Source organism: Dermochelys coriacea, chromosome 6 (genome assembly GCF_009764565.3).
Source record: "Dermochelys coriacea isolate rDerCor1 chromosome 6, rDerCor1.pri.v4, whole genome shotgun sequence".
Classification (NCBI taxonomy): domain Eukaryota; kingdom Metazoa; phylum Chordata; order Testudines; family Dermochelyidae; genus Dermochelys; species Dermochelys coriacea.
Genome location: NC_050073.1, coordinates 4,264,406 through 4,289,497, shown reverse-complemented (window position 1 = coordinate 4,289,497; position 25,092 = coordinate 4,264,406). Strand labels below are relative to the sequence as shown.

At 52.0% G+C, this 25,092-nt stretch overlaps 1 protein-coding gene and 1 long non-coding RNA gene across 9 annotated transcripts in view; one reads left to right on the top strand and one right to left on the bottom strand.

The window, feature by feature from the left end:
• Window positions 1-8,950: 8,950 nt before the first annotated feature.
• LOC122460791 lies at window positions 8,951-21,875 on the bottom strand. Its single transcript, XR_006282296.1, has 3 exons — window positions 21,863-21,875; window positions 21,033-21,035; window positions 8,951-9,244 (listed from the first exon to the last, which is right to left on the bottom strand). It is a non-coding gene; the product is annotated as an uncharacterized LOC122460791 (long non-coding RNA).
• The window catches only part of LOC119856494 (integrin alpha-D-like), a 73,560-nt gene continuing 65,990 nt past the window's right edge, over window positions 17,523-25,092 (top strand). Inside the window, exons 1-7 of one of the 8 annotated variants that reach the window (XM_043517218.1) lie at window positions 17,523-17,787; window positions 22,455-22,569; window positions 22,714-22,817; window positions 23,031-23,095; window positions 23,732-23,846; window positions 24,288-24,418; window positions 24,679-24,824. In XM_043517218.1, coding sequence (XP_043373153.1) covers window positions 17,751-17,787; window positions 22,455-22,569; window positions 22,714-22,817; window positions 23,031-23,095; window positions 23,732-23,846; window positions 24,288-24,418; window positions 24,679-24,824 — 713 coding nt within the window. In that variant the 5' untranslated portion in view covers window positions 17,523-17,750. Of the gene's footprint in view, window positions 17,788-22,454; window positions 22,570-22,713; window positions 22,861-23,030; window positions 23,096-23,731; window positions 23,847-24,277; window positions 24,419-24,678; window positions 24,825-25,092 lie in introns of those variants that run through there. The other 7 variants (XM_043517221.1, XM_043517219.1, XM_043517216.1 and 4 more) reach the window with 7 other exon arrangements.

Below are 25,092 nucleotides of genomic sequence, written 5' to 3'. Positions count from 1 at the left end.
GCAGGTGACATCATTCCTCAGCCCTCTCCAGATGTTCTGAACTTGCAATAATATCTCTTCCTCTCCCCCAGATCCTTCAGATGTTCAGGACATGTGGCATTACCCCTGAGCCACCCTCCCTTCCCCCTTCTCTGGCCATTTTTGGGAATCTTTTCCTTTGCTTTTAACAAAAGCCTGATGTTGAATGATTTTCGGAAGGCTCTGTACAGAGAACACTCCCTGATTTTAGCCCCTGGCCCCATTCTCTCCTGGGGGCAACAGGGGGAAATGTTCCTGGAGACCCTTTGGGGACATATGGGCTGCAGACCCTGTGGGGTGGGGGTGGGGGGTGTGAGGAGGCAGCGGCCTGGATGGCTCACATCACAATATGAAGCCATTTGTCCGTTTTTAGCCTTGCAAAAGGGGACAAGTTCTGGAGCTCTCTAGCTCCACCCTCCACCTCTTCTTGGATCAGGAGAGCTCCGTCGGGCCAGGATGGCTGCTGCGGGTCCCCCGTAAACCTTCTCTTCTGACATACTGTCCCAGTATTGCCTGCAAGATGGGAATCGGAAGAAACAGAAACCCACAACTTCCTTGATAGTTTACATTCCTTTAATCACCCTGCCCCAAGATTGAAACAATAAAGGACCAATAGTCATGCTGCCACCACCAGGGAAAATCAACTGCAGGGACTTCCCTGTGCTGCCCAGGAGCTGTCTGGGGAGGGGAAGGCAGGGGAGGGGAGGGGAGGGGGGAGAACCCTGCTGGGCTCAGTTGCACAGGCTCCCTCCTTCGCCCCATGGTGCAGCAGAGTTCGGAGAGATCAGATCAGATGTACCCAACATCGGCTCCCCCGCCAGTGGGATGTGGGCCAGGAGTGGGGTGGGGGAATATAGCTCCTCCTTGGGGACATGGTATTATGTTCTCTAGGTCTTGCCGTTTAAAGGCAGGTCTCTCGGAGGCAGCATCCCTTGAGACGCACTTCTCCAGCTGGGAGGTGGAAGACACTTCTTGCTAGGGCCCTACCAAATTCACGGTCCATTTTCATCGATTTTGTGGTTAGAGGGTTTTAAAATTGGGCAGTTTCATGTTTTCAGATGTTTACAGCTGACATTTCACAGTGCTGTGACCCTGGCAGTCCCAACCCAAAAGGTACCCAGAGATGGGTGTGATCTCCCTCCCTGCCCCTAGCAGCCGTATAGGTGAAGAGGAAGTCCTGTCCCTTCCCAGCCCAGCTGGGACTCACAGCTCAGAGCTCTCGGCTGGGACACTCCCAGAAGCACGGGGGAGATCAGATTTCACTGAAAAGGTCTTATTTCACGGTCCGTGACACATTTTTCAGAGCCGTGAAATTGATAGGGTCCTACTTATCGCCCTAGCTGCCCATTGCGTGGTGTGTGTTTTACCATAGATGTCTATTAGCACACTGAGTCAAATGTTAATGAAGAGCTTGTGGGGACTTCAGATGGAAAATTAACTGGAAGAGATAAAGTATGTGTGGAGGAAGACTGTTTTCAGGTGGACAGCAAAGGTCGGAGGGGTATATCTGGGGGTGCAGAAAGACACCCTGGCATCCTTCATCTGGAAGACAAGTTGCCAGCGTTGATCTCATGGAAGAAGGGTCTCAGCCATGCTGGTGGAGGGCTTTGGGGGCAAAAGTACCTTGTTAGCCAAGAGGGGATCTTGTTAGTGCGCTGAAGCTCTGGACCAGGTTAGGATTTTAGGGCACCTGTCACCCATTGTGTCCTGTAGTCCTGTTTGCTGCCTGTGACTCTCTGCCCTTGGTTACACTTAGAGCGGCTTCCTCTAGAAATGACTCTAGGTGCTGTGTGTTGTGTGGAGCTGTGCACAGGGTGTAACCGGTGTGCTGGGGTGTACTGTTGCTGTGGGAACAGCAGGCTTTGTCAGGGGTGATGGAAGCTCCCTAAAAGTTCAGGGGGGCACCATTGCTTGAACCATTAGCCCACTCCCCATGCAGCCTGTTCCCCTGAGGTCCTGCTCCTGCACCGCTCTTTCCCCCAAGCCCCCACCCTTATATCACTCCTTCCCCCGAAGCTGCCCTCTTCTCCAAGCCCCTGCCCTCGCACCACCTATTCCCCCTCAGACACTGCCTCTGGACTGCCTCTTTCCCTGAGGCCCTGCCCCTGTGCCACCTCTTCTCACAAAGACCCCGCCCCTGCTCGCTCCTCTCCGCCCCCCACCACTTGCTTTTATGGCTGGTAAAAAGTGATGGGGCCAAGGCCCTCTAGTCCCCCCTCTTCCAGGACCTGGTAATGCTGTTAATGTCCAGGGGACCAGGTCTGGGCACTGCCAGGGGGTGCTCAGAGGACTGTTCCTCTCTAAGCTGCAGAGACAGCAGAGCCTGTGTGGGCGGAGAGGGGAGGTCGTGTGGTGCCTGTAGATGGGAGAGTCGGGGAGCTGGCCCCCAGCTGGCACAGCCACAGCTGCTTCATGCTAATGTAAGCGGGGGAATAGTCCTGCTCTTCTGGAGAACTTTCCTGGCTTCTGCACTACCCCGGTGAAGTGGGCTAGCGAAAGGATCTGAGTCCTTGCTCCCACTTCCTTTACCCAGTGGCCTCCCTGCCCTTGAGGACTCCCCTTCCACTCTCCTGTCTGGCAGAGTCCTCGTAACTCCAACGAGGCTGGGGCCAGGATTCCTGGGGGGCTCGACCCCCAACCCTGCTGTGGTCACCTAGGACAGGGGCTAGGGTGTCCTCACTCCGGGGTCCTCTCTCTGCACGGGGCACTTCTCTCACCCACTGACCATTACATACAAGTTAAAGCAAATGCAAGTTATTTAATCAACAATTAATTTTAAAAAGAATAAGGAACAATGGGAAAGGTTAAAGGAAACACATAACCCCGCTCGGTGGCAGGGAACATCACAAACAGCATCTCTGGAACGTCAGGGCAGTTCACAGTCTGTTCCTTGCAAGTCCCAGGCTCCTTCTCAGGCCCTGGCTGTGCTGTAGGGTTGCTGTGGGTTGGACACTTGCTCTGGTGGTGGCCACACGCCCTCAGGCTCTAAGTAGTAGGACCCTTCTTCCCAGTGTCACCCCCGGCCTGTCGGGGTTACGATCCAAGCCTGGCCTGCAGAGCCCCTTGGCTGAGGCATCTCCCTGTGCTGGGCCTGCTGCCCAGAGTCCCCCTTGCTCTCCCCAGCTGCTCATCGCACCCAACTCCAGACTCCTCCAGCCCCAGCTACGCCACTCAGTCTCTGCACTGCTGCTGCTGCTCTGCCTCCAGCTTCCTGGGCTGCTTCTCTGGCCTTTCTGCCTCTGGTTGCTGCAGCTCTACTCCCAGGATAGGTCTGCTTTGCAGGCTGCTTCTGTGACTCTGCTCCCAGCACTGACCTGCTTCCTGGGCTGCTTCTCTGGCCCCTCTGGCTCTGGTTGCTGCAGCTCTGCTCCCAGGGCAAGTCTGCTCTCTCTGGGCTGTGCCTCTGGCTTTGGGGCTGCAGCTGTGCTCCCAGGACAGGGTCTGGTCCCTCTGGATCTGGCCCAGCTCTGCTCCCCAGCTCAGCTTGGGCCCCTGCTTTCTCCTTAGCTCGGCCCCACTCTGTCTGACCCAGGCAAATCCAACTCACACGGAGGACGAGACCTCCCTGGCCTCCTGACTCTCTGATTAGGATGCCCGCCCTGTCATTCCGGCTGACCTGGAGCATTGGCCTCTCCCCATTGTTCCTGGGGGCTGTCAGTCTCAGGGTCCTGATTCCCCATCGACCCTTCCCCCTTTTTAGTACTGGGAGCTAGCCAACCAAAACTCCCCCACTGAATGTTAGTTGGGGGCAACAGTCCCCTTACACTAAGGGCAGGTGCCTCACAACCCTGGATCTCCCCAGGGAATGTCCCACATGGGGAGTGGGACACTGACTTCACAGGCAGAGGTAGATTGAGATCTATTCAACTGTGTGTGTCATAGACCCTCTACAGTGCTTACAATAAGGATTCCCCTTCAACTTCTGAGGCTGGGGCTGGGGCTTTGGCATGAGGAAGGGATGGGATCTCCTCCTGCTGTTGAGATCCACATCAGCTCTTCCTTTCCGCCAGGGCACTGAGCTGGCACAGAGAGAACGGGGTCTGGGATAGAGCCAGGAGTCAAACCCAAATCTCTTGACTCAGGGCCACACCTTAGTCCCCAGACCAGTTGGAGTCCTTCCCTCTGGGGTGGTTGTGACATTCCCCTCTGGTGTTATCTGGACCGGTGATCTGATAGGCCTCTCCAATCCTTGACTCTGGGAGCCAGCCTTACCTTGCTCTGCTGTGAGAACCCCCACTCCTGGGCTGTTCACGCACAGCCTCTGGCATGTAAGCTACTCCCCGCTACTTGCAAGCGAATGACTCTAGCCAATATCTCCGGTCCCAGACACAACCCTGGGAACCTCCATCTTGCAGTGTCCAGTTATGCCTGCTGGCTGCTGCAAGCTTATATAAGTTTGTCAATATAACAAAGAAATTGCTATGTACCAGGCTTGTTATCCCAAGGGGAGTCTCTGACACACTGCAAACCAAATGGACTGCTTCAGGTAGAATAAACAAACAGATTTATTAACTATAAAGGTTGATTTAAGTGATTATAAGTCAAAGCATAACAAATCAGATTTGTTTAAATGAAATAAAAGCAAAACGCATTCTAAACTGATCTTAACACTTTCAATGTCCTTACAACGTAGATGCTTCTCACCATAGGTTGGCTGGTTGCTCTTTATCCAGGTTCTCCTCTTTGATCAGCGCTTCAGTCACTTGGTGGTGGTGGTGTCTGTAGATGGAGGTGGAAGAGAGAGAGCATGGCAAAATATCTCTCCCTTTTATCATGTCCTTTCTCTCTTCTTGGCTTTGCCCACACCCCCACCCCCTTCAGAGTCAGGTGAGCATTACCTCACCTCAGTCCCAAACTGTTCAAAGGAAGGGGGTGACTCCCTCGAGGGTCTAACAGATAATTTTGTTGCGGCCTAAGCCAGTGTCCATTGTTCCTGTGAGGCTGGGCTGGGTTTGTCCCATCCGTGCCCTGAGAGTTCTTGGAGATTTTTTGCATGGGCTTGCTTTAAGCCATGAGGATACATTTTCAGCCTCATAACTTCGTACAGTACGTGAAATTATAACCTATAACCTTACTATAACATGACTGTAACAATTACTATAACATCACTGTAACAACCATGTTCTGTGCATTATGAGCCTTCCAACACGACAAACTTTGCACTGGATACCACACAATCATTTTATAAAGATGAATATGGGGGTGCATGGTATTCCCCCGAGGTACAGAACGCCACAGTGGTGCTCAGCCAGTCTGGGGCACTTTGACCTCCCTGATCAGCTCCCTACATTGGGCAGTTCCCAGGATGCTGTGGACAGCTGTGTTTGTTCCAAGATCTAGTGTCCACCTCGGATCCATTCTCCGGGGACGGGGGAAATGCGGAACCCGCAGAAAAGAATCATGGTCACCGTGAAGATGTGGAGAGCTCTGCTGCATCACGGTGACTCTCATCTCAAATGAAACCCCACCCACAATCAAACCATCGGTGTTTAGGAGACTCCCTCTCCAGTTCTTCCCCCTGGGCCTCCCCTCTGCATCATGTTGGACAGTCTCTCACAAAAATGTCTCAGGCACAAATGAAAATCAGGGCATCCATGACAGTTTTAATGCCATGACATGCCCAGAGCCCTAATCACACCCCCTACGAGCTTTTCAGAGTCATTGCTTTCCAGGGTACAGGCCCCCATCCAGTAAATGGGAAAGATATTCTCTTTGGTCATGGATATACAGCTTTGCATTTGGCTGTGTTAAAACACATCTGTTTGAAAAATGTGTATAGTGTTCTGTATTTAGACTTTATGAAATGCTTGTGTAAGTTGCTGCAGGCATTGATCTCACTGAAATGTCTGTACCCCATGTTATGAGGTTATGTTGTGGACACAGACCATGGGAAGTTCCGCCTCATGGGTTTGACAGGCAGCAGCCCCATGGCTCCTGATTGGCTCCCTGTCCCATAAAAACCCAAGAGATGGTCCAGGAAGTGTCCAGGCAGCAGCATGGTTCTTTGGTAGCTGCTATGACTGTTCCTGTTCTATGCTCTGGAACTCCTGGCTTGACCTCAGCTTGATTTGGACTGAACAGGCTCAACCACCGCCCCCTCCAGTACGGGTCTGAGGACAGAATGAGTATGAGTTGCATGAGGTACTGGTCTCAAAAATCAGACACGGCTCCTTATAGGCTGGGAGGGTTCTGGCCTGGAGGAGCAATCCTGGGTTCCTGCATCCCGAGATCACACACCCAACTTCATGGCAGCCTTCCATGATTTGTGGTCCACGGTTTGTGTTGTGGTTTTGGCACAAAATCCTACAAACCTGCCAAACCGAGGCCAGCAGGAGGCACCCCTAGTGAGGTGGGGGGGGAGCAGTAAACGTAAGACTCCCTGAGTCTAGAGCCAGGCCAGTAGTATTACCAGGCAGCTGATAACGCCAGGCTGACACCCAGTAGTAGCTATAACCAGCCTCTGCTCCACCTCCCATGACCTGCTGTGGACACAGACCATGGGCTGTTCTACCTCAAGGGTTTGACAGGCAGCAGCCCCAAGGCTCCTGATTGGATCCCTGCCCTATATAAACCCAAGGGGCATTTTGGTCTCTGCCCAGGCAGTGGTGTTGGTCTTCTGTAGCAGCCATGACTGCTCCTGGCCCATGCTCTTCAGCTCCTGGCTTGATTTGGACTTTGCCTCCTGACTCAGATCCTGAAACCCGACTTGAACCCTGACCCTCCATATTGACCCTTGTCTGGACCTGACTATGGACTCCTCGGCTATGCCTAGCCTCAGGTTTGCCCCTGCTCTGACCCCTGGCCCTGACTGCTCTTGTTGGGATCCTGGCAGAGAGACCCTATACGTGCCCCTAGTATGAGAGAGGGTTCACCCAGCCTGCTGTCCTGAGCAGACAGAAGAAGACCCACCAGTGTGCTCAGAGTGGTGTCACAGGCTGAAAGGCTGGCCCTTTAAGGGGAGTTGGGCTCAGCCCTGGTCAGCTGCTCCTGATCAACCAGTTCAAGTCAATGATCAGATCCAGCTGGGGAGGAGATGGGGGATCTCTATAAAGGGGAGAGCAGCCCTGCTGGGGATATACCTCCATTAGCTGTATTCCCAGTCGTGTGGTCCCCCAAGGCCCCCTGCCCCAAGGAGAGCTCCCCCTGCTGGAAAAACTTCTGTGTCTCCTGCACACCTAACCCTGGGGGAGCTGGGTTAGGGAAAGGGTGGCAGGAGAGAAGGAGACTCCAGGGGCAAGCCCTGGAGAGGCGGATAGCCTGGAGGCAGACTGGGAATAAGGATCTAGCCTAGGGAAGAGCCTCCAGGCTTGGGTAGGAGCTAGGCCTCCAGGGAGACAATCTGGAGGGTCAGCACTCTGCGCGAGAGAGTGGGGTTGGTAGGGTGGCCTGGGAAGGATGGCAGACCCTTGGTACTACTGCTTAGGGCCATTATCAGTGTCCCAACTAGGGATGGTAGGCCACAAGGGGGCACAGCCAAGGACAACCCTGCCACAGCAGGGCTCAATCCAACTCAAATGGAGAGCTTATTAACTGCCAGAGGATCAACACAAGGGGGAAGCCCCAGGCTGGTGAGGGCTCCTGGCTCCAGCCTTATGGAACATCAGGGAAGCCACAATGGGGGGAAATTTCAGCGGGGGGAAATTGCAATCAGAGCTCAGTCCTGGCTGCAAGGACTGCACTCAGGGCAGCAGCCCGATGAGTGCCCTGACTAGAGAAGGTGCTGCAGTCAGCAGGGGGAAGCCCATGACGGACAGTCCCTGTTGGCTTTACCACCCAAAGCTTTGGTACTTAGGAACAGCTGGTACAGAACACTGCAGTGCAGGATATTGGGCGTGTATCAGACCTGTCCACTCCCTCCACCAGCTTCCTTTCAGGAGCAACTCCTGACCGATGCCATGTACGGACACGCCGATTCCAGAAAAGGAGGGTCTTGTTCCTGTTCGGTTTCACCCACGTTGAAAGTGGAACACTGCACCTTAAATTCATGCCCACCTGAATCTGACTTAGTTTCCATACCTTGAGAATACTGAATCTGGTTCACAGGCTTGGTCCTTAGCTTCAAGGCTTGGTCCCAGGGAATCGAGAAACATCTCAAGCTTCAAGATAAGGATCAGGGTTGGCAAGTCTGCTCCTCTGGGTCTTCTTGTTCTGCCTCTGTACAGTGCCTAAAACCATGGGGATGTGGTGGCCTAGGTGCTACTGTAATATACCTAATAAATGTCCAGTACCTAACATAGTCCTGGTCCATGGGCAGGTAGCCTACATGCTTCCGTAATTCACCCAGTAAATAATGTTCAGTGCTTAGAACAACTGTATCCTGGTCAATGACTGGGCTCCTAGGTGCTACCACAATACACCTAATAAATACTATACCGTGCAGTGCAATGGGGGCCTGGACCATGCCTGGGGCTGTCCTAATTGCTACTGTCATTGAGGTAGACTCATCTGTGCTGGACACAGAACTTTCTCAGGGCCTGATCCCAGGCTGGAACAAACTCCCCAGTGACTACAGACCATTCCAAATCTCCCCACCCTTCATTCCAAGCATCAGGGGCATTTCTTTGATCGTGCCTTCTCAAGCATAGAGCTGTGTGTGTGTGTGTGTACACACATGCAAGAGGATCTCACACCTTTGTTGCCTCTGCAAGCAGAGCTCACAGCACATGCCACGGGTGCCTTGCATCTATTCACTCCCCACCCCACAAGCTCCCTATGTATCTATCCCATCCCTCTCTCTTAGTCCCATTGCAGAATGCATGAGTGGAAGGCACTCAGATACTCCAGTGATGAGCGCTGTCTAAGACCCAATGTTGAACAGGGAGCTCTTCACCCTCAGATGCCCCATCTCTACATTTCTTTGGGGCAAGTCATCTGCAAGGACTGAACTTTAGCGTAAAGCCTCTCTCTGCTTTCTGAGCTAAAGGGCCAGGTTCGAGGTGTTTAAGTGGTCCAAAGCCCATTGTAGGGCTCTGCTTCTATTGCAGAAGATTTGTCCGTGCCTGTGCCAGTGTTGCAAATCCATTGCGCAGGCTGGGTGAGATGTTCCAGTGGCCAGCAGAATGTGACGTAGCATTCTCAGATTTGGACAAAGGCTCCTGTGACTGCTCCTGTCTGGGCCTACCCAGGTTTCAAATCCCCTTTCATATTGGACACAGATGGCTCGGGGGCAGTATTGACACAAGAACACAAAGCACCGGGGAGGGCCAGAGCTTATTACTGCCAAAGTCTAGTGGTATGATTCACAATATCTAGATGGCCTTGCTGAGATGCGAACGACAAGCACGCCCCTAAGCAGAGAGCAAGGAATTAGTGCTCAATGGGGACGGGTGTGATTAGGAAGAAGTGGCTGTCTCCTCTCTCTCCCCATAACTTGCAGAAATGAAAATGTTCCTGGCTCACCTGTTGGACCAGTGAATGGCGGGTGGTGGGGGTTTACAGGAATGGACTCCAGAACATTGAAAAGCTTCCCAAATAGAGGACCTTGATATCAGCGAGACTGGAAAATGATTTGGCAAACACAGCCACGGTGGAAGATAACTTTCACTGTCGTATGGGGAGAGGATGCTGTCTGCTCACAGCTGAAACACTCCCATCTCCGATGCAATATTTTGTAAGATCAAATCTGAGTTGGTGTGAAAAACATCCTGACATAAAGACGCTGTGTCAATATAGAAATATTTAAGACTGTATCATTGGTAATTTGCTAAATTATGTCTTCTCTGAGAAGGGAGGGTAATTTTCTGAGTTGGATCAACCCTAATTCAAACTGCCCTTCATTCAGGATACATGTAAGAAACAAACCATCAAGCTCCTTTATGAAATGGCTAGCTGAATCCATGGGAGCCGCTGCTCAAAATGCAGGTCATGAAAGACCAGTCGGAAACTGAGCTGTGGGCGGGGGAGGGGTTTTCTGGGTGCTCTGTGTGTGAACAGAAGGAAACAGAAGTCAGCAAGGAAACACTAGCCACAGATTTCAGAGTAGCAGCCGTGTTAGTCTGTATTCGCAAAAAGAAAAGGAGTACTTTTGGCACCTTAGAGACTAACAAATTTATTAGAGCATTAGCGATGAAGTGAGCTGTAGCTCACGAAAGCTTATGCTCTAATAAATTTGTTAGTCTCTAAGGTGCCGCAAGTACTCCTTTTCTACTAGCCACAGAAGCACTGAAAACTTGACCCTGACTAAAAGGTGAGAGAGGTTTTGGACAGAGTGCTAGCTAGAAAGGGGGTTGGGGGGTGAGAGCAAAGAAACTGCCTCCTGCTGTTTGAGTCCTGCTGTGTTCAGGGAAACAGGATTTTATATGTTCTTTGGAAACAAACAGGACTGCATCAAAGGAATACCTGACTCCATCATTAATGTAACCTTCTAACAGAAAAAACCCATGAGACCCTGAATATTGATGAACCACTCAATGCAAAAGGGACAAAGCCATTTAGAAATGTGCCCTAAGGAAGACGCTAATAGCTGCCATCAGATGGCTCTTTGATTTATTGACATAGCTGATAGGAGTGTTAAGCACCTTTCTTTCAGACTAAATTGAAGGAGCAATTAAATGAACTTTATTTAGTGAGAACTGGAAATGGGAAGCCATTTCCCAAGCCAGAAAGGGACAAGGGAAGGCCACTCAGAAGTTTAAACCATAAGGAATGAGGGACTTTGATACCCAGAAAGATACTGGAGTCCCACAAGGATCAATTCTGTCTAGTCCTTTTCAATATCTACATGCAACTGCAAGGTGAACTGGTCAGATGGACTCAAGTGCAAGCAATATGCAGATGAGACACAGCTCTACAAACCCTTGCTCACACACCAACACACCACTACCACCAAAAATGGCCAGTGCTTGGATGAGATCAACTCATGGTTAAGAACAGCTGGCTGAAGCTGAACCCGAGCAAGACAAGGAGCGTTGCTGGTGGGCAGAGGAAAGTCCTTTCAAGAGTTCACAGCCCTGGCACAGTCTCCTCCAGTTGAACAAGCACCCTCACAATCAGTCAGTTCAGTCTATAGTCTAGGAGTACTCTTGGATTCCCTGTTGACGCTGATCTCTCACATAGCAGCATCTGTGGGTAACCTTTTCTACTATCTCTGGCTATCTAGAACACTCCGTCCCACCCTGGTGGACAAAGACCTGGTCTCAGTTGTACATCTATTCACCACCTCTCAGCTGGACTACAGTAATGTGATGGACCGTCACCTGGGCATGAAGCCATCGGTGTTTAGGAAACTCCAACTAGTCCAGAACACTGCAGAACATTCCCCAGTATCCCCCAGTGAATCTAACCCATCCTGTGCTCTCTACACTGTCTTCCTTGAGAGTAGACTTAAGTTTGAGACCTCAGGTTTTTACCTTCAGGATGCTCCGTTGCCTACGTCAAGGGTATCCATGAGAAACAGGTGCAATCATGGTCAAGTGGCCACTCATTACCATATCTGAGGCTGTGAGGAGTGGATCAATCCACTTTGCATTGTGGAAAGCTCCAGCAGGGAAGAGACCAGGCTGGAAAGTTTTCCATCAGACTCCCTGGCACCTTCCCCCACAGCTGGGGCATCGGTTTCTCGGGAGGATATATCTCAAAACTGCCCTAGACTATAAAGGAGAGGGGAAAAGTCCCGCAAGGGATTTTTCACCTAAGATGCCAAAGGAGTTGAGCACGTTGGACTTTGTGGGAGGTCCTGAGTAGGGGGCGGGGAGCCATCTAGCTGGAAGGATGTGTGGTAAGAATCTTACTTTGAACCAAGACAGTAGTTTTGTTAAACCTGAGTCACTAGAAAGGGGTTTTCACTTCATTTACTTGTAACCATTTCTGACTTTATCCCTGACCCCTGAACTCACTTAAAGGCTCACTCATTTTGATGAAATAAACTTCTTTTACTTTTATTCTAAATCAGCCATGTGCTGTGTTTGCCTAGAAGTGAATATTCACTCCAGTTAAAGGAACAAAGGGCTTTTGTCTCTTTAAAGAAGCCATTGTCTGTATCAAAAAGAAAAAAGTGGGTGATCAGCACCCACCCGCCAATCAATTGTTTGGTGGGAGGCGCTGGGGGAAGGGGCGAAGCAGGGGTGGGAGGAGGTGGAGTGAGGGAGGGGCATGCTTGAGGGAGGGTGTGGGAAGAAGTGGGGTGGGATGGAGCACCCACCTAGAAAGAAGAAAGTCGGCACCTGTGGTCTGTATTACTCCTCTGCCTGTCCCAGAACAGGGCTGGACATTTCAAGGCAGAAGGTTTTGGGGAAAACCTGGGGTATGTTGGGGTCACTTGTCTAGTGGTAACCAAGGCTGGCAGAAACCAGAGTAGGGCTGTAATGCGCAGGGGGCTGGAGTCAGAGTCGCTGGCTGGGAGCATCCAGATAGGGAGCTACAGCAGTTGAGCATTTTAAGGCTCGCAAGGTTACAGGACAAGCGATGCCACAACTTCTCGCTGGTCTGAACTGCAGCCCAAGAAGGTGACCATAACCTTATGCTTATTGACAAGTTACTTTCCCATCGGATATGGTAGCTCTTGCCTTCTTGTTAGCTCTTGCCATTCTTGTCCAGTTCAAAAAGCTGGGATCCAAATGCCATGAGACTGATTTCAGAGTAGCAGCCGTGTTAGTCTGTATTCGCAAAAAGAAAAGGAGTACTTGTGGCACCTTAGAGACTAACAAATTTATTAGAGCATAAGCTTTCGTGAGCTACAGCTCACTTCATCGGATGCATTTCGATGAAGTGAGCTGTAGCTCACGAAAGCTTATGCTCTAATAAATTTGTTAGTCTCTAAGGTGCCACAAGTACTCCTTTTCTTTATGAGACTGATTGAGTCTCTCCTCCATATTGGACAACCACTTGGGCCATTTCTTCTGCTTTTATGCAGTCATGATCTCAGTCTCTTAGCCGCGGGGCCTGTCTTCTGAGTGCTTGCCTGGTGTGTGTGTGTGTGTGTGTGTGTGTTTGTCTTTGGAATTCTCCAGCTTGCATCTAGTCCAGATTGTAAACGTCGTCTGTTGCCACAGGTGTCCATTGTTCTCATATTGATTGGGTCCGCTCTCAGCCTCTCCCTTCTCCGGTGGTGGGTTTCGCTCCAGGTAGATTGGGGACACAATAGCCAAGCTGTCACATAGCTCTAAAATTGCTTCCTATACAAACATTTCACAACAATTGGCGTGTTCTTACCTTTTGTCAGAGACCCCCCACGACCTCCTTCAGTGAGATGTTCTGACATGGGACATCAGGGGTTTTGTCTTATATATGCAACTATACCTCCGCCCCCGCCAAAAAAAAAAACTTTCCTGGTTTTTCACACTTGCTATCTGGTCACCCTAGGGGTAATACGTGCCTGGGGGGCTCTTTGTTACAGCTGTTCTGGAATTTCTGTAGGTCCCAGGCCAGGTGGCTCCTTTCCCTTCCTGGCTGCAGAGTGTCCTCTGGGCCGGGCAGGGACTTTTCTGAGGCTGCTGCAGCTGGGGCCTTGCAGGGAAATGCGGGGGCCAGTACCATCAGGAACCATTTTCCTCCCAGCAACCCCACTACCCTAGATCCTTTCCTGGGGCCTCCCGCTACCTGGTGTTCCAGCACTTCTTTCTTTAGGACTCCAGCACTAGCTAGATGGACCTCAGTGTGCTCTGGTCTGGGGAGTCCTGTGTTCCTATCTCTTTCTACGGCACTGCCTTTATCCCAGCTGGATCAGTATCCATGTGATCCCTTAACCTGAAAATCCTTTCCGGGCCTGTCCCTGCTTTACAGAGCCGTCTCACCCAAACACCAGCTTTGTGTAAACGGGGCACCATGTACGTATAGATTTTTTTGATCTGTCAGAGTGTAGGGAAGGGGGGAAGTGATCTCAGAAAGGTATCAGTAGTGCACATCTTGCAAATCTATAGCCTAAAAAAGGGTGTGAAATTGATGTGTGAATTTCTCAACTCAGCCCCCCTCACTCTGACTCAAAGGCTGGGCGTGAGGAACCTAGGTTTTTAATTAGATTGAGGACAGATATGACTCCTTTGTGAGAGAAAGATGGAGAGAGCTAGAGATACCCCAGGTTTCAGAGTAGCAGCCGTGTTAGTCTGTATTCGCAAAAAGAAAAGGAGTACTTGTGGCACCTTAGAGACTAACAAATTTATTTGAGCATAAGCTTTCGTGAGCTACAGCTCAAATGCATCTGATGAAGTGAGCTGTAGCTCACGAAAGCTTATGCTCAAATAAATTTGTTAGTCTCTAAGGTGCCACTAGTACTCCTTTTCTTTTTGAGAGATACCCCAGTCAGCATTAGGTCTCTGTGGGTCCTCACTATAAACCTTATTTATCCTCCCGACCCTGCTCCAAGTTGTCTCCTGCTCTGACTTGAAACTGTTGCTGGCACAAAATGCCCGAGGCAGGCAACAGCTGGATTCGTTGCCCGGTGTGCATCGCTCAATAATCACAATGGGGTGGAGAAGTAGAAAAGTTTATTTGAAGCTTCAAGCGGTATAGGGAGACAACAATCTCAAATCCTGCACACCAGTGCAAGCAGTTACACATATTTTATACATTCATTCTTTAGCATGCTTATCCAATAGCAAGCTGTCTTAAGTATCCATATAGCCAATCCGGTATACCAGCCAGTTCCCCTTTTTCCTCTTATCATCTATTCCCCCATATATGGAGGAGTTTGTTCAGCCTTATCTAACATTCCTGTCCTGCTTGGCCTAATCTTGCTTCATCCAGTCTGTGCCTGCAATACACTGTTGCAAATTTCTCAGCCTGAAGGCTGTGAGTATCTCCAGGCAGAAAAGGGAGGGGGGGGCATCTGGGCCTAGAGCGAGGGGGCTTCATCGACACTCGTTGTCTTCCATCCCCTTGAGTTATCTAGTGGCCATGCCTGGTGTTCCCAACAACTCCACTTTGTGCCTCTCTCCCGGGTCAAAGTGGCCCCCTGTCATGCCAGGCACTGCACGGAGCCCGGCCGAGAGCTGGGCACCCCGATGGGGCCAGGCACTGCACGGAGCCCGGCCGAGAGCTGGGGACCCCCGTTGGGCTGGGATGCTGCATCGAGCCCAACTAAGGTCAGGTCCAAACTGTGCTGGGTGCTGCGCAGACACACAGTGAGAGACGACCATTGCCCTAAAGAATTCAGTCTAAGTAAACAAAGGAAGGCTTATTATCCTTAGTTGGGGAAAACAGAGCCCCAGAGAGATTCAGTAACTTGTGCAATCTCATACCAGGAGTCTGTAGCAGAGCCAGGAGTAGGACCTGGTTCCTGAGTCCAGTTTAATTCCTGAACCACAAGCCCAGCCTGTCTCTGTAGTGGGCTCGCTGGTCTATCAAATTTAATCGAGAGACAAGCAATAGAAATATGCAGCCTACAGTGGTCAGTAGGGGATGATGCCTTTTCTATAGGGGTATCTGGAAACACCATATAGGATTCTGGTGCAGGAAGAGAATTCTCTGTTGCTCTAGGATGGAGCCCAAAACGCCCATAGGACAGTGACCCTTTCCCATTCAGGCCTGCAGGATCTGTGTCCTGCTCTTCAAACACCATGCGCCCAGGGTTTGGATTGTGTCTTTGACAGATGCTCTGAGACAATGTAGACAGCCCCATGCACAGGAAAAGATGGGTTTGAATAGTGCCTGAGCTAGATGTTTTCCCTGCCCATTTCCTGCTTTGGGGGATTTCCCCCAATACCGTGTCCCACCCCAAAGGCAGCTGAACAAGCTCCAGGGGAGGGATCCCTGTACAAATGCTCAGCCTAGAAACTGTGGTGGTGGTGTTGTCGTTGGTTGTTGTTGTGTGGGTTTAGGGGCACTAGGAAAGGCATGAAGGTCCCGTTGTGTGTTTTCTGAATGGGGAACAGGGTCCTGGCTCTGTGTGTGGTTTTTCCACTTCCCTTTCTGCTGCAGCTGGTCCTGGATCACATGTCACAGGCTGGGGGGCCAAATGGCCTGTGGGGCTGGGTTCCAGATAAGCAGAGCTGGCTTCAGGGAAAATGGCACCCTGGATGAACTCGTACTTGAGTGCAGTTGGAGAACAGCAGCATGGGGCACAGGGCGCGAGGGCCAGCTTCTGGCCCCAGATCCGAGCCCGGCTGCACACGGAGGAGTTTCTGAGCCTGGGGGTTCCCCCGGCCATTTGCCCCGACCATCTAGCTGGAGGAGAGCGGTTGTGCGGTATCACCCGTCCCTGCAGGAAAGGGGGACATGGGCCAGCCCGCTTGCTCCGCAGGGGCCAGCTCTGTTGCCCATGACTTCCTGCCAGGCTGGCAGCTCCACCGACGCCCGCCCGTGTGTCCAGGGGCTTCAGCCCTGGGCTCACCTGCATTCATCTCCTCTCTGGCAGCCCAGGCCTGCCAGCTTGTGGCGCTCGGATGGCACCCACCCTCCCCAACCACGGCACCCTGGGTGGTCACCCAACCACAAGGCCGGCCCTGTAGGTAATAATTGGAGAAATTAGAAGTGCCGCTGACTCCCCTGTCTGCTTTCCTCTGGAGCACAGAGTAAATGGGCATCAGCTGCCTCAGGAGTGGTGCCCGGGGGCTGTTTATACAGGATCACTAGCCCGGTGCTGAGATGCAGCTGCCTCTGGGGTGGGGATTCCTTGCCTGGTGCTGAGATGCAGCCACCTCCCGGGTGAGCACAGGGGCTGGTTAGCCGTCATCCAGCAACGCAACTTAGAAGTGAATCCGACACCAGTGTAAACCCATCCCACTCCCTGAGTTTCCTCCATCATGGCCCTGGCCTAGCAGAGCCCTGGTTCACTCCTGTGAGCCACCACAGGGTGCAGCAGCCACGGGGCTGGGGTACCAGCTCCCCACCAGTGCAGATCAGGTGGGAGCCCTCTGCCCTTCTCACGCCGAGCGGCTCATACAGCCAAAGGGGAGGCACCAGTCCAGGGGGGTTCGCTCCTGCAGGAACGGCTGGGAGGGAACGTTTGTCCAGTGGTCACCACTGGGTGTAAGAAAAGTGTGTGTGCTTGTGTCAGTGGAGGGGTGTGTGAGTGGGTGTCTGTGTGGTTTTTGGGTGTCTGTCTGTCAGTGGAGCATTGGATTGTGACTGTCCATGCCAGGTTGTCTCAGTGTCATATTGTGTGTTTGTATTTGGGTGACTTAGTGTTGTTTTGTGTGTGTGTGATTTGTGTGTCTCATTATCGTCCTATGTCTGTCTCAGTGTTGTCTGTCTGTTTAGCTGTGTGTGTCTTTCACTGCAGTTGTGTGTCTAATTGTGTATCTGACTATCTCAGTGTAGTTGTGTGTGTGTTTGTCTGTCTCAGAGTTCTATCTTCTGGTTGTGTGTCTGTCTCAGGGTAGTTGTATGGGTGTCTGTCTAGTTGTGTGTGTTTGTCTCAGGGTAGGTGAATTAGCAGTATTTTCCCCAAGAATTAAAATTAGAGGGGTGTTGAATTTACAAAGGGCGGGGGGTGAGGGTGGAAAATGACTAAATTTAGCAACACTGCGTGTAACTAGTTGACCACTCTCAGGGATGGGGGAGGGTATCAGCGAGTTCAGGGTGTATGTGGTTGGTCTTTTTTACTTGTTTTTTCATCTGTCTCCATGTAGCTGTGTGTGTGTCTGACTAGTTGGGTGTCTCAGTGTAGCTGAGTTTTTCTTTTCTCCATTCTGCTCCCTCCCTATAACACTCCTGAGTCCGTCCCCCGCCCCACCCCATCGGTGTTTCTCTCTTTCGAGTATCACTTCTCTTTCCTCTGCACTCTGCTGCCTCCCCTCCAGGCAGCGCCCTTGAACCTCTCACTCCCTGCTCCACACACACCCCTCACCCAGCACCGGATGGACCCCCTGCCTCTGTTCCTCTACCTGTGCGCAGGTAAGTGCCAGCCAGAGGGACTGGGAAATGCTGGGCTCCTCCACATGGGTGCCCAGCGAGTACCCCACTGGCAGGGGATGGGAGCAGCTGGACGGTCGGTACTCCTGGGTCCTATCGCTGGCTCACTCTGGGCGGGTGGGGGGGAGTGGGGTCTGGTGGGTTACAGCAGGGGACCTGTGCATCAGGAGTCCTAGGTTCTCTCCCCAAATTTGGGAGGGGAATAGGGCTCTAGTGGCTTAGAGGAGGGATGGGGGCGCTGATAACCAGCATTCCTGGGTGCAGTTCCCTCTGTGTTCTGTTCTCCCAGACTCTCTGGGATGGGAGTGCGTCACAGGTGCGACTCCCCTTCTCTGTGGGGCGTATGTGCTCGGTAGGATGTGGGGTGAGGGTCCAGTAAGTGTGAAGTGGATGCAGTGTTTGCAATTGCGCAGTCCTGCTTTAAAACTACAGCCGCTTCCTCCTGCTTTATTGTCACATCTCTATTGTCTGTGAGGGCTGGACCCATCAGGGAATGGAGAGGGGCTGACTTTGGGGTGGCTGAGAGTGAGGGGGATGGGCTGGGCTGGGCAGGGGGGACAGGAAGATGGGGTCTGAAAAGGGATGAAGGGAAGAATGGGGGAGGCCACCTCAGCTCCTCCCCCACCCTCAGCTCCTTTGTCCCCAGGCCCCACCCACCCAGCTCCACAATTCTGCACCCCACTTTGCCCCATATCTGCTCCTCCTACAGCTCTTGGGGTGTTGTTACTACCTCCCAGGCCTGGAGGGGGCAGCTCCCAGGGGATTCTTGCAGAGGGATGGCCACGCTGTGTGTTAGGAATTCACTGTTGCCCCGGTGGGCTGTTTGGTGTATCTTGTGTGACATGAGTTTGGTGGGTCTCAGCTCTGGCTCCCAGGGCACAAGCTTACCAGGCCACCCTGCATTAGCTGACAGACTCGGTAGAGAGACCGAGAACTGCCTGAGACAAGGAGCTCCCACTGCGATGCAGTGGCCAATCCTTGGATGCAGAAGAAGGGGAAACTCAAGTAGGAGCAGAGAGGGTATTTTACCTCTGTATTTGCTAGTGATGCGAGTGCTGCTGGAATCCTGGTCTGTCAGTTCTGGTGCCCAGAGTTGAAGAAGGAAGTTGATAAATTGGGGAGGGCTCAGAGAACAGCCATGAGAATGATCAAAGCATTAGAAAACCTGCCTGATGGATTGAGCTCCTTGAGTCTATCGCTATTTAGATTAACAAAGCAAAGGCCAAGGGGTGATGATCTCAGTCTATAAGTACCTGCGTGGGAAACGAATATTTGATGATGGGCTCTTCAATCTAGCAGAGGAGGGTCTAACATGATCCATGGCTGGAAGCTGAAGCTAGACAAATTCAGACTGGAAATGAGATGTAACATTGAGAATAATTAACCACTGGAACAATTTATCAGGGGTCGTGGTGGATTCCCCGTCACTGGCAATTTTTACATCAAGATTGGATCTTTTTCTCAATGTTCCAGTCTAGTTCAAACAGGGATTAATTCAGAGAAGCTCTCTGGCTCGTGTTACACAGGAAGTCAGGGTAGATGAACGCAGCGGTTCCTTCTGGCATTCTATTCTGTAATTCTATGAAGGTTGATCTGCCCCTGCGACCCTACAGAAAGTCCTCCTCCCCTTGTGAATCCGGGTTGGCAAGAGATAAATCAAGGGCTTCATTCACCAGTGCTAAACACACTCCTTATATTTATTCTTCATATGGACGTTTCTGCTGCTATGCAAATGAATGCATGGGCAATTTGCATAAAATGGCCATCCAGGGCTAGATACAAAGGAAACTTGAATGAACTGGTGCGGAGGGGTTTGTTGTCAGGACTCCTGGGTTCTATCCCCAGCTCTAAGAGGGGAGTGGGGTCTGGTGCTCAGTCTCAGAAAGGTTTTGGAATGAACTTGCTAAGGGTACAGCTAACGATGAGACTTTACATAGGGTAATTAACACTATTACCGTCGGGTGGGCAGGACATTCCCGATCAACTCCACATTTTCAGTTCAAAGCAGAACTGTCTGTTAGTGATGGCATATTGTTTAGAGGAAATAGAATAGTAGTGCTGAAGATGTTACAAGCTGACATGCTCACAAGAGGACATGAAGGATGCTTGGAACTGGAGAAATATCAATGCAGAGCCAGAGAGAGACTGTACTGGCCACAAATGAGCAATGAGCTAGCGAAATTGTTAAAATGTGTGAAACAGGCCCCCAGTGCCAACCTAAGCAGAGTAAAAGAGGCTATGTTGGTAAGCAATGAACAGTGAAGGGCATGGTCTGAAGTTGGTGTGGATCTATTTGCATATGCAGGTGAGGGCTCTGTTTTGACACTGGATTATAATTCTCATTCTCTGGAGGTGGTTTTATTTGAAAATAACACACCAAAAAACATGTTATAATGCAGATGAAATCTGTATTTTGCAGGCATGAAATCCCTGAAGTTATTTTCCCAGCGCTGAGATGCAGCCACCTATGGGGTAGAGCCTGGGGGCTGTTTGTACAAGGATTCCCTCAGCCAGCACTGAGATGTGGCCACTTGTTGGGTCTCTCTGGGAGGGGATGGGGGGAGGTGTGACTCTCACTCTCCATGGGGCAGGTGTGCTTGGTAAGATGTGGGCTGGGGTTGATGGGCAGGAAATGGATGGGGTTGGCATGTTCCTGCTGTTAAGCGACCACAGCTTCTTCCTGATTCAAGGTCGTGTCTCCTCTGTCTGTGAAACTGGGACCTCTCAGGGCATGGGGGGAGGTCACACGTTGTTTTGGCTGAGAATGAGGATGAGAGATTTGAGGCTGGGACTGGGGACTTAGAGACACATTGGGAGATGTGTCCTAAAAAGGGATGAAGGGAAGACTGGGGGAGCCTGCCCCAGCCCTCTCAGCACCTCTTTTGTCCAACCAGCCCCACAATTTCCCAACCTCACCCCGCAGCCCCACAATTCTGCACCCCACCTTGCCCCACATCTGCTCCTCCTGCAAATCTGGACAGTCTTTATCGTCTCCCATCCTGGAGGAGGCAGCTCCAAGGGGACTCTCCATCCCAGGTCTGGGCTTGCAGGGATGGAGAGGGCAGAAAAGCCAGGGGAGAGGAGAGAAAAGCCAACCTGAGAGATTCTTACACTCCCTACTTCTCTCCCACAATTCCTCTCAGCCCTGCTTGCCTCCTGCAGCAGCCCTGTTTGGCTATCAGGAGGTGGGGAAGATCAGCCAATTGGAAAGGGGTTTCCCCACTCACCCACTTCCCCCAGCCAGTCCCACGGAGGATGGCGGGGAGTTAGTTAGCTACCCAATGCATTAGGGATTCAGTGTTGCCATCCATTGCCTGTTTCTTGTGTGACATGAGTTTAGTGGGTCTCAGCTTCGGCTCCCACAACACAGATTTTACCAGTGTGATGCTGTGGCCAAAAGGGCTATTGCGATCCGTGTATGCATCAACTGGGGAATCTCGAGCAGGAAGAGAACCTCAGAGTTATGAACACCAGAGTTACGAACTGACTAGCCAACCCCACACTTCATTTGAACCAGAAGTAGGCACCCAGGCAGCAGCAGAGCCCACCCCACCCCACCCCCGCCCCAAAAGCAAATACAGTATGGTGCTGTGTTAAATGCAAACTACTAAAAATGTAAAGGGGAAGCTGCATTTTTCTTCTGCATAGTAAAGTTTCAAAGCTCTATGAAGTCAATGTTCAGTTGTAAACTTTTGAAAGAACTGTAATGTTTTGTTCAAGCTATGAACATTTCAGAGTTACGAACAACCTCCATTCCCTGGGTGTTCATAACTCTGAGGTTCTATTGCATTTTACCTCTGTATTTGGCTCTCCGGTCAACATAATTAAACACCCTCAATGAGTGGTGGTAGCTCTGTCTGTGGGAGAAGCTCTCCTGCCGACATAGCGTTCTGCACACTGCCACTTACGCCAGTGAAACTTATGTCACTCAGAGGTGTGGTTTTTTCATACCCCTGAGTAACATCAGTTTTGCCGCCGTAAGTGGTAGTGCAGACTTGGCTTATAACTGCAAATAAAGCCGACATTTTTAACAGGAAGCGTAATTCACCATTGGAACAGTTTGCCATGAGCTGTGGTGGATTCTCCATCACTGGACATTTAAAATCATGATTGGACGTTTTTCTGAAAGTCCTGCCGTAGTTCAATCAGGAATTAATGCAGGGAAGTTCTCTGGCCTGTGTTACCCGGGAGGTCAGACTAGACGATCACAATGGTCCCTTCTGGCCTTGGAATCTATGAGTCTATGAAGTCTCTGATCTGACCCTTGTACCCCCTACAGGAAGTGCACCTGCTATGGATCAGCATCAGGGAAGCTGATGGAGATAAATCTAGGACTCCGTTCACCAGCACTAGTTCCACTCATGATATTTATTTTTAAGTGGGAGTGTCTGGCACTATGCAAATAAATGCAGGGAATGATTTGCATAATATAGCCCTGGAGGACTAGGGAGCAGGTGGTGAGGAATTGGGAGTCAGGACGCCCGGGTTCTACCCCTGGCTTTGGGAGAGGAGTGGGATTTGTTGAGTTAGAGCGGGGTATGCGTGTGTGGAATTCAGTCCCGTAGCCAGAAGGAGCCGGCCCCTCAGCCCCAACCACTGGCCCGTTCTCCATAAGGGAAGCTCTAATTAGTGACTGTTAACCCCTGCAGTGCTGGCACCAAACCATGGATTCAGTGTGGATGTGGAAGGACCCATCACCTTCCAGGAGACAGCAGCGGGCTTTGGGCAGAGCGTGGTGCAGTTCGGGAGTGCCAGCACTGGGGGGTAAGGGCCGAACGTGGACTCAGGGCCCCACATGACTCATGCCCAATGCTAAGGGGCTTGTCTCGCTGGGCTGCCCCTCGTGGGATCCACTCCCCTGGGTGTGATGGGGCATCTCCCTAACCCCCCTCTGCTTTCTCCCAGCAGACTGATCGTCGGGGCCCCGCAGCAGATAGGAGGCGTGAATGAAACTGGCAAAGTCTACAAGTGCGACCCGGGTTCCAGACGCTGCCAGGAGATCCCCATTCAGAGTAGGGGGCACCCTGTGCTGTGGGGTGCAGCAACAGGATTGAAGTGGGAGTCAGGACTCCTGGATTCTGTCCTCAGCTCTGGGAGGGAGTGGGGTGGGGTCTAGTGGTTAGATCGGGGGGCGCTGGGAGTCAGGAATCCTTGGTTCTATCCTCAGCTCTGGGAGAGGAATGGAGTTTATTTGCTCACCCTGGTGTGCTTCTCTCCCCTGTCAGGACCCCCCGATGCCATGAACATGTCCCTCGGTTTGTCTCTGGCGGCCCGTGGCTCTGAGTTCCTGGTAGGTACCACACCCAGGGGAGATGGGTGCTGGGACTGGGGTCCGACATTTACTCCCTCGTCATTCCAGGGGACAGTTTCCTCCCCAAAACCCCACTACTCATGGACGGTAGTAACTGGGCTGTGTCAGCGTGACTGGAGCAATGGTACAGAGGTGACAATTGGGTGACATCACCATGACTACACGATAACTGTGCGAGGGCTGTTGGTAACTCCTGTAATTGGAGGGGGGGCACAAGGATGCATTGGGAAATGGTGGTAGCCAGGTAGCCTTGGTTTGGCAACAGTGACCAGGTGAGATGATGTTGTGAGGGATGGAGGCAACTGGCTGATGTTGCCATGGTGACAGTGACTAGAAGGAAGCAGGAAGCTGATGTAGCAGGAAGCATTGTAACTGGGTTGTCACCATGGCGACAGTGACTGTGGGTGAATGTAGCAGGGAGCGTTGGAACCAGGTGATGCCCTCGTGTGCGTCCCGTCTGCCCCAAGGGGGTCCCCTGCCCTGGCAGGGCCTTTCCCTGCATCCATGGGTGGGGGGGAGCAGACCCCTGGCTCCCCCATCAGACCCCTGGCTTCCCCACCCTCAGTGGTCTGTTCAGAGGGGCACCTACGGACCCCCTGCCTTCTCGTGCCCCAGGTGTGCGGCCCCACGGTGCACCGGGCCTGTGGGGAGAATATGTACGTCAACGGCTACTGCTTCCTCCTGGACCAGAGCCTCCAGCAGCTCCAGCGCATCCCGGACAATCTGCCAGGTGAGGGATGACACGGGTGTGCGGGGGGGGACCTACGCTCTGGGGTCACGGGTGGGTACAAGGGACATGGGAAGTTGGAGGGAAGATGGGTCTAGATGGGTCTGATATGGGTTGGGATACCAGGCTAGGTGGGCCCATTGGTGTGATTCAGGATGTCAGTAGGAGCTGGGAGTCAGGACGCCTGGGTTCTGTCCCAGCTCTGGGCGGGGGAGGGGTGTATTTTTTCATCCCAGTGCATGTTATGGGATGCTCTCAGGACCCCTCCATGGCAGGGACGGGATGATATTGCGACAGGGGGACCGAGGGGTCTGATCGGGGTGGCCAGCAGGGGGCGGGATATCAGGTTAGATGCGCCCAGTGGTCTGATCTAGCTCTTTCTGGGGGGTTTTCTCCATGTTTGTGGAGTTGAGTCAGGACGTGTTTCTTTCCTGACCCTCTCAGAGTGCCCCAGACGTGCCACAGACATAGCGCTCCTCGTCGACAGCTCGGGCAGCATCGCACCTGTGGACTTTGGAAAAATGAAGACATTTGTCGCTGAGATCATGAAGCGTTTCCCCAGCACCGACACGCAGGTAACGGGCAGAAGCTCAACCCTGACTACGTACCCTGCCCCTCGCAGACAGTGCTGACCCCAGTACCCCAGTGTGGCGCTAGGGGGCGCTGTGCTGCAGGGAGCAGCAATGGATTTTGCCTCCAAAACCAGGAAAAAATTCCAACAGAACCACTACGTCCCGACTGCCTTCCCCAGCCCTTAACTGAGTCTGATTCCTGCTTTTCTTACCTTCCACCCCTGGGGTGGTTTTTCTCTCTTCTCCCCTGCCTTCCCTTGCAGTTCGCCCTCATGCAGTACTCCAATAAATTTGAATTGCACTTCGACTTCATGGCGTACAGGAGAAGTCATCACCCCGATCACCTTGTCTGGAGGATTGAGCAGCTTCATGGAACGACATACACGGCCACAGCCATCCGGAAAGTCGTGTAGGTATTGCCTTCCTCCCCGTGCTGACTTCACAGGGAATGGGCTGTAAGGACATGTGAGCTAAGGGAAAGGACTCAGGACTGGTGGGTTCTATCCCCAGCTGTGGGAAGGGACTGGGGACTAGTGGTTAGAGCAGGGGGGCTGGGCATCAGGACTCCTGGGCTCTGTCCCCACTCCGGGAGGTGGGTGGGCATAAGTAGGTTAGAGCAGGAAGGGAAATACTGCGAGCAAGGGCTCCTAGGATCTATTGCCAGCTCTGAGCTTCTG